Source organism: Acipenser ruthenus, chromosome 2 (assembly GCF_902713425.1).
Source record: "Acipenser ruthenus chromosome 2, fAciRut3.2 maternal haplotype, whole genome shotgun sequence".
Classification (NCBI taxonomy): Eukaryota; Metazoa; Chordata; class Actinopteri; order Acipenseriformes; family Acipenseridae; genus Acipenser; species Acipenser ruthenus.
The window spans coordinates 59,150,392-59,165,514 of NC_081190.1; the positions used below are offsets into that span (position 1 = coordinate 59,150,392).

The 15,123-nt window shown below is 35.3% G+C and overlaps 1 protein-coding gene across 2 annotated transcripts in view; it reads left to right on the top strand.

Moving 5' to 3' along the window:
* Positions 1–666: 666 nt before the first annotated feature.
* The window catches only part of zdhhc2 (zinc finger DHHC-type palmitoyltransferase 2), a 47,526-nt gene continuing 33,069 nt past the window's right edge, over positions 667–15,123 (top strand). Inside the window, exons 1-2 of one of the 2 annotated variants that reach the window (XM_034015719.3) lie at positions 667–1,027; positions 13,185–13,211. In XM_034015719.3, the coding sequence (XP_033871610.1) occupies positions 901–1,027; positions 13,185–13,211 (154 nt within the window). In that variant the 5' untranslated portion in view covers positions 667–900. The remainder of the gene's footprint in view (positions 1,028–13,184; positions 13,212–15,123) is intronic. The other variant, XM_034015720.3, reaches the window with a different exon arrangement.

A 15,123-nucleotide genomic window follows, 5' to 3' on the forward strand; every position in this document is an offset into this window, starting at 1 on the left:
AGCAATACCAGCAATAACCGCATACGTAGCTCAGTAAAATAGAGGGCGCTAGAGAACTGCAGGCTTGGAGGCAGCGTGAGAGTGAGACAGAGAGTTAACTCCAGCGTGAGAGTGAGACAGAGAGTTAACTCCATTGTTTGTGGCAGACAGGAAATGCTTTACAGAGTTGCACAGAAAGTAATAGGACAGGGCCTGAGCATGTAAAATTATATGTAAAATCTCTTTGGTGTTCCATATTCTCTTTTGTTCAAAACAAAGTTGTAATTATGCTTGGTTGGTAAAAGTGCTAATATTTGCTTCATTTTTTCTACCCCTCATGCCATATTGAAGTTCAATGGTGTACTGTTTTTTTTTTCTGAGCCATTATGATTACAATATATATATAGCAGTGACCAAACATGATTTTTTTTTGGAAAAGCGTTTTTTTTTTTTTTTTTTTTGTTACATACATTCTCATCTCTACCACATATGCCTGACTTCTCGCCTTGAACTAAAATAGTGAGGTATGGTCTTACCGCTCAAAACGCTCAATCTGATTTGAGGTTATGACTCCCACAACAAGTAGCTTATTTTCTGTAATATATTTTTAGGTTATTGACGACTACTGATTATCACAGCAATACACACACACCTGTGGATGGCAGGTGGGTAATGTTGCAGTCGAGTAAATTGTCAGCATCAGACGGACGTCATGGCAACAAGCCGGAGAGGGCGTAACTACTGCAAGCAGAGGGGCTGATGAATCACATTAGGAGTATGTTATGCAGGAGAGCGGCGAGAGATCTGCAAACACATTTAATAGCAAGCACATATTTCTAAACGTTTGACGTTGTTTCCCAGCACAAATGCACTGAGGAAAAGCTTCACATTTACGACAGTTGTATGGTGTATAAATAGAAGATGGCACCGTCGGGCTCGAGCAGCATTAAAAGAAGCTGTCGGAGAGTTTTATACTGGATCCCAGTTCTTTTTATCACCATGATAGTCGGTTGGTCCTACTACGCATATGTTATCCAGCTCTGCATAGGTAAGGCTACGACTGAAAGACCATACAGTAGTCACGTTACTGTTCTCGTTTGTGTTGTTACGGTGTGAGGTATGAAAAAACACACCCTAATGTCGTGATAAGTCGATGATTTAAATGGTTACAGTGTTACCCTTATTTATAATGGGCAACATTAACAATATGCAGGTGATTGTTGGATAAATTCTAGACATGAGAAAACATGTAAAAAAAATAATCCAGGGTCATATGTGATCACAGAAAATACATGTCCAATAATTGAGTTAGTGTAAACAAGATAACACGTTATGCTTCAATGCCCCTGGGTTTTGTTTGTTGTTGATTGCAGAGCAAGCATAATAATGTGGTTTGATATTTATCAAGAATTTATCAAATACCTGTATACTCTGCAAGATAAATTGCTGTTTCATTTAAAATTTACATGAAGCTAAAAGTTTTGCGTGAGTAGTATGCAGTAGGTATTGTGTGCAAACTCTGACATTACAAATAATTTGATTTGGCAAGTAATCACATAACTAACTAAACCCATATATATATATATATATATATATATATATATATATATAATATATTGTAGAGTTGAATGGTTTTATCACAGAACTAGAAATACTGAATACATTAATTTGCTTTGTACTCAGTGAAAATTCAAATAAGGCCTCAGCAGGAGAGAGAATTATCCATCCACCTTATTCTTAAGTGTAATGTTTGGCATACTAAAAAAGCTGTAGGAATAGTGCATATTTATGGTGAAAGTATAATAATAAATGCAAAATGTCTGGACGGCTTGACATAGGAGGAGAACCTGAGTCAGCTCCCAGTCATGGTCCATTGCCAACCAATACAAATCCAGGTTTTTATATGACCAGATTCTTTTTAATATATATATTTTTGTTGTGCTTAGTTATGCACATCAAAATAAAAGTTCCCTTCACGATCAATCACTTTTGTTAGAACTTCCTTATAGCATTTGTGTGCCCTTAAGCCTCAACACAAACTTAGCTGCATTTGTGGGGCTGACCAAAAGGTAGATCTGTTGTTCACAGGATAACAGCATCTGTAATCTCAATGAAAGTGAATCTCTCCTGTCATATACTGAAGAATATGTACAGCTCCTAGTCAACAGATTGATGTTTTAAAATCATTTGGAGGAGAGGACAAGGAGTGCTTCTTCTTTCTCAAGACACTGAGGATGACTGATATTTTACAGATAATGTTTATAACAACATGCACTCTATAGAAATAGTCAAACTTTCAGCAAGCTTTCCAGACAGATTGCAAGGCACATACCCCTGTGTAGTTTGGGAAATTAGCCCCACCCTTCCTCCTCAAAAATGATGTAACAGCATGTAAGGTGAGTACTATATGAATATGAGGTTTAACTAGATAAGTATTTAGTATCTCTGTGCTCATTTAAAGTTTAAACACACACATTTTCTTAATCATAAGATCATTAATGTAGTCTTTTCAAACCAATTAACAGCCTAAAATGAGATATTTCAACTCTAAATCAAGAGCCATATTGTAGAGCTCAATGCCTTTCATTGCTCAAAAGCTACGAATTAGACAGTACTGCTCTACTTTGTAGGCTGTTCACTAATTTACAATACTCCTTATTTCAAGATTTGTATGGGTCAAATTTTAAAATAAGTGGGAAGAACTGTATATTGTCAACATGATTATGGGACCCGGGCAACATAGCCTGTTTTCAAATGGAATTACATTTTACTCCTTCTGGGGAAGGTGAGAAATTTGGCTTATTGAAAGGTGAAACACATATTCTTTATTGGAACATTGCCTGCTTGGTGGTTGTCCAGATTATTATTATAATATATATTTTTAAATCACTAAGAATGCAATACAGATGCACAATCCGATACATTTTTTTTCAACATATTTACTTATTTTTTTTTATCTGAATTGATAACTATTTTTATATATAAGAAAAAAAATCGATTCTTTGGACGGTTTTGCTCTTGTATTAGCTTACACAGCATGAGTCTTTTCTGTACTTAATAATTAATCCAAAACCATTTGTTCTGATGGCAACATCAACATGATTCAAAGAAAGAATGTAGCCATTTTACTTGGTTATCTTATTTTTATTGAGTGTTTGAAGTTATGGATGCTTACATTTTAAGTAAGAACAACTGCTTCATTTAAAATTGGGTTTACTGTTGTATGTGCCCATTCAATTGATTCAAAGAGCTTGATTCATTGGTAAAGGTCATTCTTTCACAGAATGAGTTAATTATCGAGAGGGAAGAAGTAAACAAGAATGCAGTCAATGCTGTATTGTTTAATATTGTTACAAGCACCTGGACATTAATGAGCAAATATAGCTTTCTCAAAAGCCTTTTTACCAAAAATACAGATTTTTGGTGGTGGATTTTAGTGATTTAGATTTGTGGGCATAGTGCTTTTAAATGGACTGGCAATGTAATACAAAGAACAATTGAAGCAGACTGAGATCAAACTGCTTTGAATCATGACTCTGTCCCAGTAGGCAGAACGGATGGTTCCTTTGTGTAATGTACAGTTGTAGATTGGATTGTAGACAACAGACTGGAGCCACAGTTTGATATTGAAACAGGATGTTTCCAGTTCAAATCCAGCCAGGGTAGATTCCCTGGGAGGTCCAGGGCAGTATTAAGGCACTAATATATATATATATATATATATATATATATATATTCTTTGAAATTCAGTTATATACAGTTATTGTTGACATTAATACAACTGTTCATTTCTTTACAATGACCTCAAAGAATAAACGATCAGTTCTAGATCCAGATGATCATTTATCATAGTATCGGGATATCGTCATTTTCTGTTCAGCTTGCGTCGTGAAAATTGAAATTGCTTTAAAATGGCAACACAAAGTGGAGACGGTTATCCATTCAGAGATACCAATATATTAAGTTAGTAAGGGGACAATGTCACCTGAAGTATTGCTGTAAATCATTCGTTTTTTACCATAATTTGTGTTGGTACTACTTACATTTTTCAATAAACATTATTTTAATGCAAAAAGGTTAAGTGAAATTGATTAGCCTATATTATTTCTTAAACTGTACGGGTTTGTAATGCATGGTGAGTCAGATATTGTGTTTTTATTTTTTATTTTTTTGATGAAAATGCATTCCCCAATCCAATAAAATGAGATTTTAGTTCATAGTTTTAATGGCTGTTTATACAATGTCCACATTTGTGAGGATAAAAAGGTCAGTGATTACTAATACACAAAGAGCTATTTGAGAAAGATCAGCAGTATCTGCAAGCAGTGGAATGCTGAATACATGCTACTAGAAATAGTATTCCTCCAGCACAAAGTAATGTAAAATTCCAGATGTATGTGTAAGAATATATTGCATTGCATTACAGGATAGATTTGCAATTGAAGGAAAAGTGGACCTGACCTGATTAGAAAGCTTTCAATATATCAGAAACCAACTTCATAATGTACCCTAATGGTAAATAGAAGAAAAAAAAAACTTAGATGGAAAGTAGAAAAATCTTTTCAGTGTACAATTACATACAACAGACCTAGGTTTCAGGGACTACCAAAGTCCCCAAAATAACTACAGTGTGTATATGAAAATGTGCAATTGCCAGTGTTTTCCCTGATATTTTATGCTTAAAAGCATCCCTGTGAGGGGAGCATGTATGAGTTTGCAAATCCGCTGCCTCTATGATACTCTAGTTTAGTGGTTTTCAAACTTTTTAGGCCCTGTGCCCCTTTCTAAATAATCTAGTGTACGAGTACTAGGGATGGGATAAACGTTTAAAAACATATAAACTCTAAAGAAGTGGTAAAACGTTTACTAATATGCCAGACGTATAACTGGTCACGTGACAAATGTCACCAAATGCATATTTTTTTATGCATTAATTTTATCATCAGTAGTTCGTCGCGTATGAGACTGCTCTAGTGCGACAGTAAGGGCGGACATTATAAAAAGGAAGGGGTTTGGCAATTGCCTCCAAGTAGCTTTTCTGATTGGTGCATGTGGCGGAGTGTCCCGCCCCTATTTATCATTATTTGTATTTGTTTGCGGCGCGGATAAAAGCGGCGCGTCTTTTGTTATTGTTTTTTATATTTATATTTAAAAACCCCGTAAGGATGCATGACCGATCAGCTACTGATTATTTAACTAGCTGACAGTCATGCATCCTTACCAAACACGTGCAGACTGTGGCCGAGGGGTAATAAGATAATTAACAGCCAGTTAACCCCTCGGCCAGAGTATAAGAACCTGAAGCTGTCTGTGCTGCGGGGCTGGGTGCAGAGAGGAGGTACGGGGAGATAGAGAGGAGACAGAAATAACAATTGCTAAAACGTGCAGGATTAGCCAGCACGACAATTACTTGTTTGTCTGTCTGATTCGTTTGGCCCTCGTGCCCTTTTGTTTTGTTGTTTTTGTTCAAATCATTTGTTTTGTTTATTAATAAAATCAGCTGAACGCTGTTGCGTTCAGTTTCACCCGCCCATCCTTTGTTGTGGTTTCAGTTACTTCCTGGTCCGTGACGTCACCACACCTCACCACTGCGAGCCATCCTGCCACAGTGCAACAGAAAGATTTCGTCAGCACTTCAAATTTTGCCAGCAGAAATTATTGAATTTAGAAGCTCTAATGTAATTAACAATTTTGACTGCATCAGACAGCACAGACATTAAGGCTGCAGGCATGTTTTTGGAAGCAAGGGCCTCTCTGTGAATGCTGCAGTGTTCCCATGTGGCTTCTGTTGCTACGCCCGTGATGCAAACCACGACTCCACTGTGCTTTCCCGTCATTGATTTTGCCCCATCAGTACAAATTCCTACACAGTGGGACCAGTCAATTCTATTCTCGCTCATGAAGTTATCAAGCAGTAAAAAAATCTCTTCTCCTGTTCGGGCAGGCAGGGGACAACAAAAGAGAAAATCTTCAGGTATGGTACTTTTGTACATATAACGAACATAAACCAAAAGATGAGCTAGGCTAGCTGAATCCATGGACTCGTAGTTGCAAAGAATAATAGTTGCTGTTTCTAACAAGATTCACAAGCTGAGAGAACATTTTCAGCCATATCGCCAATGCGACGCAACACCGTGTTATCAGAGAGTGGTATGACGTCAGGTTTTTTTTTTCTGCTTTTTCACCAAGCGTGCTGTTCACTATGTCTTTCGCAGCACGTAGAATTAATTCTTCTGCAATAGCATGTGGTTTCCCTGTTTTTAGCCACTCTGTAACTCGTGAAGCTCAAAGTGCATTTCTGTTTCCCATGCAAAAATTCGATTGTATCATTTTTTTACTGCTTTTTAGCTCTTCCAGTTTGCGACTGAAAAACTGAGTTGGTTTTTCTTTAAAGTGGTGGCAAAGAAGTGACGGTTTAAGACTGTTGTTTGACAAAACTTCACAGCATAGGACACACTGTGGCTGAGGATATCCAGCATCCCCAGTCCATGTAAATCCAAGTTCAATGTAACTTTCATCATACCTGTGCTATATTGACTCGCTTTCTTTGTTCTGCTCTGTCGCACGCTTCCCAGGTTGTAAATCATGCATGGTCTCCTCAGCACTTATGCTGCTACAGCCTGTAGTTTGTTCCACTGAAACTGTGATTGCACTGGGATCCTGCTGATTCCTATTTGTTCTACCGTTTAATGCACCAGTCTTGAGCCAACGATCCATATTTTTTTCACAGAATTCAAGAATAAACTTAGAATGAAGTCAGTTGGACCGCACAGGGAAGGAGGAGGGGCTAGAGTTCAGCCAAGTACTGTGAATAGCTGCTGTTAAAAACTTAACAAAATAAAATAAAATAATATTAGTTGACAGTGTAAATGCGCCAACTAAAAAAGCTATGTAAAGTTATTTCAAAATCCAGACTCCAATAAGTATGCCGAAACGAGTCCAACTTAAGAGTCCAAAAACAGGTTATGCTTCTGAAAAACAAAAGTAAGGTTCCAATTTAAAACAAAATCAGAAAGCAATTCTCAACAAAAGTCATGCATTTCTTCCAACAAGTGCAGAAGTGTAGAGAGAAAACAGATGGAGCAGTTTGCATAAAAACATGTACAAATATATATATATTTTTTTAATTGAACTTGAATTTTATCATTGAACACTTGAGCAGGGACAGTGTAAAATGCTATGTGTGTCCTTGTGTGGTATCGAATCCAGCCAGAATAAACACATTGTTTTGAAGTGAATATTTCCAAAAGCTAATTTGTTGAAAGTAGAAATGGGATATTTATATCAGGCAGTCAAAAATGACTTTTAGCAAAATGCTTACATGTTAAAGTGTTTAGTTTAGTGTAGTAGCCTGTTTGTGTTAATCAGCTGCTAGACAGCTTGTTAATGGGCACTCGCTGTATGATATGAATGCTCTCAATAGGTCTGGAGTAGGGAATCCAATTCCGGTCACTTTTTCCGATTGCAGGATTTTGGGATTGATTCATTTTTTTTTTTTAAACCTGGGATTCCATTTTTGTAATATCGTGCTTTTTTTTTTTTTTTTTTTTAATAATTAATAATGCAGTGACACGACAAAGGTGTTATTCAATGAATTAATTGAGAAAACACATACAATCATTGCAAGTAAAGATGAGTAGCGTCACTCCAGCTTTAGCGCGGAACAAGTGAGTGATTTCATTGTCTAAATAGGGCGGCCCAGCTGCCTGCTCAACTCAATACTGTTATTTAAAAATGTAAACATGTAGAGAACACCCTGAACTGATTAAACTATTACCACTGGACATTTAAACTTCAGAAAGTAAACTTGCCTAGTAAATACTACACATTTTTAAAAGAAGCAGCATCAAAAAATGACTTTTTTTTTTTTTTTTTTTTTTGTTCAGCCCACAGACTGCAGTAACCAGCACCCTGCTATTTAAATATGTAAATTAGCCACATGTGTGCTCAACACCCAAGGCATTGTCAGCAGTTGGCTGGATGCTTATAGAGTTAACCTTGCCCAACAGAAAGGAAATGTACATCAGTGTGGCTGTGTTTTTTTATTTGAAAAGAGATTCAACATTGTTGATTTGATTGCTAAGTCATAAAGTACGACATGGTTAAAAAAAATAAAAAAAATAAAAAAAAAAGCATTGTCTGCCATTACAGGATTTTTCGCGCGTACCCCCTGACGAGAGCTCGCGTACCCCCAGTTTGAAAACCGCTGCTCTAGTTTGATCGTTAGTGTTCGACAACAAAAATAAACCTTTTTCGTATTTGTTTATTTGCAAAGCTTCCATTGCCACAGTGTCAGAGCATTGTATTTCAGAATCCATTTTAGTTGGTGGCTTCATATTTGTTTCTGACCATGACATGGCTGTCATATTGAGATCATGCGACTTGACAAGTTTCAGCTTGGTTGATACAGTACAGTTTCTGTTGCATTTGCTGCATTACTGTCCAGTAAAAAATAACTAATTCACTGCTGCATTGCTTTAATCTCTGGTCGTATCACTGACGCAGACCTCACCTTTTTAAATAGTGGCCTATATTTTCCCCTATGAGCAAATCGCAGGCAAATTGCCCCACGATGTATTACATGGGCTTTTAGCCCACAGTGGAACCAGGTTTGCTTTTATGCCCTGTGCAGAACATGACCACAAAAAGATCACAATCAAATTTAAAAATACCTTGAGTCTCCCTAGATTTGCCAAGGGACAGCAGATGCACTTTGACAACAGATCGTCTGTCAGAATTTTAAACCAAAGCATCCCCAGAGTGCTTTACCCAAAATATTGAATCCTTGTAGATTCTATGTTCTCGTCTTTTTGCATCAGTTTCACGTGTATTGCTACTCTTTATCTGTAAGACTTTGTTAATATGGAATATGCAATTTAAATTCCAGCGATGCAAAGTTAACCCTAGTTTGGCCTGTTTTATGCAGGCTACATAGGGCCTATATTGTACTCTGTAGATACTGTATCTGTGTTGTAATACATACTGTATCCCTCTAGGTATGCAACCTATAAATATGTTGACCCACTCCACATAGACTAAACGTGACTTCTGTTAAATTCCTGCCATCTCTATGTGCACTGAACAACTTAATAATAATACAAAAACAAAGACTTGACTGAAGATTAGCCTATTTTTTTTTCATTCTCAGCTGCAGTTGCATTAGCAGTCATACTAATTATCTTAAACCTCTTTCCCAGCACTACTGGTAAAAAGCTAAAGAAATAACAGTAACAGTATAAAAGCCAGACTGCCCTATTATATTGCATTGCCAGAAACTTGCTGATATACTTTATTGTACATTTCAGTTTTGTCAGTTTTTGGCTTGTAATAGCTTAACAAAACTCATGTAAATTGCTGCTAAAATTAATTTTGAGTCCGTGAGCAAGAACTGTACGCAGGATAAAGAAGCTTAAGCATATGCTGATACAGCGCAGAAAGATTTGTCCAAATGTTCCTGCAGACTGCAGTAACATAGTGAAGATTAACAGCTTGTTTATCACATTCTATATGAAATAGACTATAATTGAACATTATACTGTAATGTTGTCATCTTTTTCATAATTCAGGAATCTAAAGAGAAGAATTGGTAGAACATGAATGAGTCACAAAAGTAACTAACAAAGCCCTTTTGTTTTCAGACAACACAGAGAACAATGTACTGTGCCCACATTTATAGCATTAAGCATAGACTGTTCAAATATACAGTAAGCTTTTCCATCAGCTGACAAACTAAAACCTCTGCTGGTCTGTTAGCAAGAGCAGGGTTTCTCATTATTAAAACTCCATCTTAATGTCTGCCAAAAAGGTCGCCTAATTGATGTTTCAGTTTTACGCTAAGTAGTTGGATAGTGAATGCAGACATTTAAAGTTGGCTAAATTTGTAGGTTTTTTTTTTATTTATTTTTGAAAAAAGAATTGTAGTTTAACATGTCATACCCTTTACTTGCACAAAACGAGAAACAAAATGTTAATGTTCTTTCAGCAAACTTGGCTGTCACGTTTAATTTATTTAAAAAATATGTATAGTGCTGTTTGGATGTACCATTATTAAAAAGCTCACCTGTCTTAAAAAAAAAACAAAAAAAAAACGTCCTTTTCTGTCAGTTAACGTAGGTCCTGTTGACCTTGCCCAAAGATCTATTGGCTTTCTTTTGCTCTCAGAACTTTAAACACCAAGTTTAAATGTCAGATGCTTTCTGTGGTCTACATTTATTCCTTCAATGTTATTTATTATAACCAGTAATATTACAGTGTTTGAACTGTCATCCTAACTGAAGATACTTTCTTAAACATACTGTAGTATACACTGGTTTTGCCTAAGCTACCAAAGAGAGAACTATGAGCATGGGTAAGAAGTTAAAATATTTTTGCCGCTTCCTTTCTGTAGATCACACCCGTTTCTGTAAATATCTTTAGATCTGTAAAACTGGATTTCTACAAATATTTATAGATTTCTATATGATTTCTTCATAAGGCTGGAAAACTACTGTACCAGCTTTTAAAAGTTGAAGCAGTTAAATATCCATAAAAGCATATAAAAAGGTAAAATTATTGAGTGAGTGTTTTTGTTTTTCCAATTTTACAGTGTGACTTCAGTATTTGTTGTTGAATCATTTATCCTCTTAAAATGAATTTATTTTCAAAAGTTAGTTTGTGAATGTAATGTAACCCACCAGTTGTAAAGATTCAAGACGTGATATTTATATGAATTCACTGTTCACTGATCCTTTTAGTTAGGTGACAGAGCTGATCTCATTTTCTGACTGGCTAGCAGTTTGTAACCTGAAGCAATCTTTGCCTGACCCACTTTCTCCTACAGTTTAAGTCCTTAATTTGACACCTTGTACACTGCCCTTCAAAAAGTATTAGGCCACCAGGCTCTAAATTGCTGTGACTGTGTCATGCAGTTCCATTATTTTTGTTCCCAAGAGAACACATGAAGCCCAGTGCCATATAATATCATGATGCATAATTATGATGTCAGTGCCAGATTGTAGGTGTCCTGTGTTAAGATCTTAAATGAGCAAGGATTTGAAGCTTTCAAGTGTGTTTTACTGAAACTGTCAGAGAGCATGTTAACAATATATATTTAGTTCTGTATTTTGAAAACGCTAACAGTTTTTCCATATACCAGTAAACATATAAATGGTTGTTAGAGTTATTGTGTGTGTGTGTGTGTGTGTGTGTGTGTGTATATATATATATATATATATATATATATATATATATATATATATATATATATATATATATATATATATATATATATATATATATATAATTTATTCCATACTATGTGTAGTTTTGGAAGATATCTATGTTTTAGCAAACATATATTTATTTTAAAACGTGATATCTGGTACTACATTAGGTTAAAGAAATACCTGTTTGCAGGCCTTGCAGTCAGGGTAATTTCACCTGGAGGGTGAAATTGTCCACATCCCTTTAGGGCCTTCTTTCCTGTTGGTAACCAACAGTCTGCTTTCCCTATTGACTGACGTGCTTTGCAGCCAGTAGGAAACATGACCCTGAACACACTGCTTAGATAAAATGACCTGGAGACAAGGTAAGCAAACTGAGAACTTTCTTTTACCTAGTGTAGGTGTAATTTCCCTTACCCATGAGTCTTTCATAATTAATAATAATGGCAAGTCTACAACTGTAGATTTAGTAAATTCATTTATTATCTGGTTATCCTTTAATGTTGTATTTTGGTAGTGGGATTAAATGATGTGTGGACCTGTCCTGTTGAGTTTTTGTTTGCAAATTAAAAGATACATATGACTAATTTTCCTGCAGAGGAATGTTGTAGTTGTCAAGTGAGCTGTGACTCGCAGAAATATATATTTCTTTACCTGATTCAGATCCCATTGGGTAAGCCGAGTCTAACTTGTGGCAGAATTTATTGTTTTATTTCGTAACAAGACTAAACGAGTAAGAAACTAATCGCTACAGTGGAGAAGTGACACGGTGGATGGATTTTTTTTTTTTTTTAATATTTTTTTTTTATGGCAGCAGCAGGGTTCCAGTACAGTACATTGTCCAATACCTCATATTAAAAGGAATGAAAAATAGGCCTCTAGGCCTACTGTGATGTTTGTCTTTCTGTGTGACTTGAGTTATCTGTCCTCCCTCCTTGTTTGCAGTCTCCACTCATTCCGGAATCAAACTGGGGTAACTGACTGAGCAACTAGATGTTACACAAAGCCACATACTGTCGAAAAATTCTGTGGGATTACCATTGTGGGATTAAAAACAAAATAATAATACAATTGTGCTTTTTTTTATTTTTATTAACTTGTGTTGCATTGTGATGAGTTTTGGGGTTTTCTTCACCCATTGGCACATATACAGACCTCCCACTACTGATTCACTCAGTATAGCCACCACTGCTTGCCTGGTTGTTGATTGTTACATATTCAACATATTTTCTCTCTTATACTACATGCATCTCTTTTGGCAGTTTACCATGTCACATGGTACGAATTGTTATGGTCACAAATCCATTTCCAGTCTGTGGTCATTACTGTATTACTGCCAGGGTTGGCAGTTTTTATTTTATTTTTTTAATTTTAATTAAAAAAAAAAAAAAAAAAAAAAAAATCGGTTTTTGATGTAAATCATTTTTTTTTCTTCATTTTTTTTAATTATAGAATTTTTTTGTGGTACTGTAGTTGTAGCTCTACAGTACCTCCAAACTGTAAATTTAAGGATGTTGGAAATGGTAGTTTTTTGAGTAGTTACATACCAAACTAATTTACTCAATCTCAAATGAATACATAAATAAAGCAAATTATTTATCATTGTGGCATCCTGTAAATGTGAACTACAATTTATGAACTACAAGAATTTAGCGATGGAGTACGCCAGAGAAAAATACCCCTCACTCATCCAAGTCATTCTTTTCATTTACTTTTCTTTCTTTGATTTCCTCTTTCTGTGTCATTCCAAACACACGTAGTTGTTACTTAGGACTACTTTGCTTTTTATAGTGTGTGCAGTTATTAAAGTTCCTGATTGCACCACTAAACCTGGTTTCAGCGGGTCTTCACACAGTGCTCAATTGGCGAATAATGAAGGGGGCAAGACATGTCTTCAGAATACCATTTCAGTACAGTATTTTCTTTGCTCCATTTTTGCGCCTCAATGTTTTGTGAAATGTGATGTCACATTTTGTAATGTTCTACCTTTTCTTTTTATAACAGGGTCTATAACAAATATTGGAGAAAAGGGTAAGTAATAATATATTACATTTTATATAAATACACAGTATATGTAAACCCCTATATAATGTTTTTGTGTGTAGTAATTGCTGTAAAAAGCTGGTATCTGTGAGTACCATAAAACACTACTATAACTGCAAGGCATCAATTACAGTGAATGGGTTTAAAGTATTCAGAATGAATCCATGCTAGATACAAGTCGGGAAGGAGGGACATTGACTACCTGCACTGGGAATTTTATTTATTTATTTTTTAATGGGAAAGGGGTGAAGTTAATGTGAATTGAGTAACCATTTCCATGTTTTATCTGTGTTTATCGGTTAAAACCGAAAATAAGAAGCCCTATATATAGGATGACCAGATTTTCAAAGCTCAAAACCAGGACACTTTGTTAAATAATTGATAAGACTAATTAAACCATTTAAATATAGGCTATTTTAATGGTTATTTAGATAGCCATCCTCTAACTCTTAGTGTTATGTTTCTTTTTTTTTTTTTCTTTTAAGCAGCTAGCTAATTTCAGTACACTCCTGGGTGTATAATTTGTGGCTAATTAGTTTAAGTAGCCATATTGTGTTACACGTATTGCGTACTTTTATAGAGTTCAATAATTTAAATTTAAATCATTAAAAATACATTTACATTTTGGCATTTTCTTTCTTTCTTTTATTACTTGCTGCGTCAGGCTGTAGTTATTGATGTTGTTCATGTGGTTTAGCCTGGTGGATTCGGATGCTTGCAACCTCTCGCTGCTCTGTCTGGGCTAAATCCCGCTAGAATTGAACAGCTACAACATTACCGTATTACACACAATTGTAGATTCATATTGAACATAAACTAAATGCCAACGTATGGCGCACTGAGGAATAAGCACTGTGTTAAATGTTCTTGATTACCGTAGTACCTTTTTGTTTTTTTATTTTATTTTGTTTTCACTGCAGGTGCCATAAACTAAAAGCGTTTTTACGTTATTTTGACAAAAGGTATTGAGTGTGTTGGGACTTTTTAAAGATTTTTAGCAAAATGTTGGGACACTGGGACTGTCCCAGCTAAACGGTGACGTCTGGTCACCTACCTCTACATAATGTCATGTTTGCATTAACATTTACTTTGGAATAAACTAAATATGTTAATTGTTTAGCTCAGTAGATACAGTGACAGTTATTAGCTGGCACGTATTCTAGTGATAATCGCAACAAGATTATCAAGCACCCTTGTTGGAGGAACTTATATTATTTTTGTAAATCTGTCACTACCGGTTTTATCAATGGCTGGGTTTCCATTGAAAAAGAAAGTTTGTCTCACTTTTTTCTCACGCTATTTTGGTAGTTTTTAAATAAAAAGTATGGAAAACAAAAACCAAGACCGAGTTACACAAATACAAAAAAAATAACTTTTTTTTTTTTTTAATCCATAAGAAAGTGTTGTGTATTATCTTTGTATTTGCTAAATATTTTTGACTGGATATATATTTATTATAAAACTATTAAATATATACGTACATATAATATATACAAGTTTTTCTACAGAACCATAATTTCAGCAATTCTGATCCTTAAAGTCTACGAATGGAGCTAAAATACCAGCACTGTAGGATATGAAAATTCAGTCAAAATGTAATAAATAATAATAATAATAAATACCTGAATCTGAATTCCGCAGGGACAATGCTTTCGCCTGTAGAATGGTTATATCCTATCTCTATCTATCTCTATCTATCTATCTAAATATAATGACAAAAATGTGGTGTTTTCTTTTACTTCTGTCACTTTTAACAGGATCTTAACAATAAAAGAGGGTCTTGAACAACAAGAGTATTTTTTAAGCGGTATGATGCCCATGTGTTTATTATAGACAACGGTAATAACAAACAATACACAAACAAAATAAAGAAGTCTGCTTGGAGTCTACCTACACACCA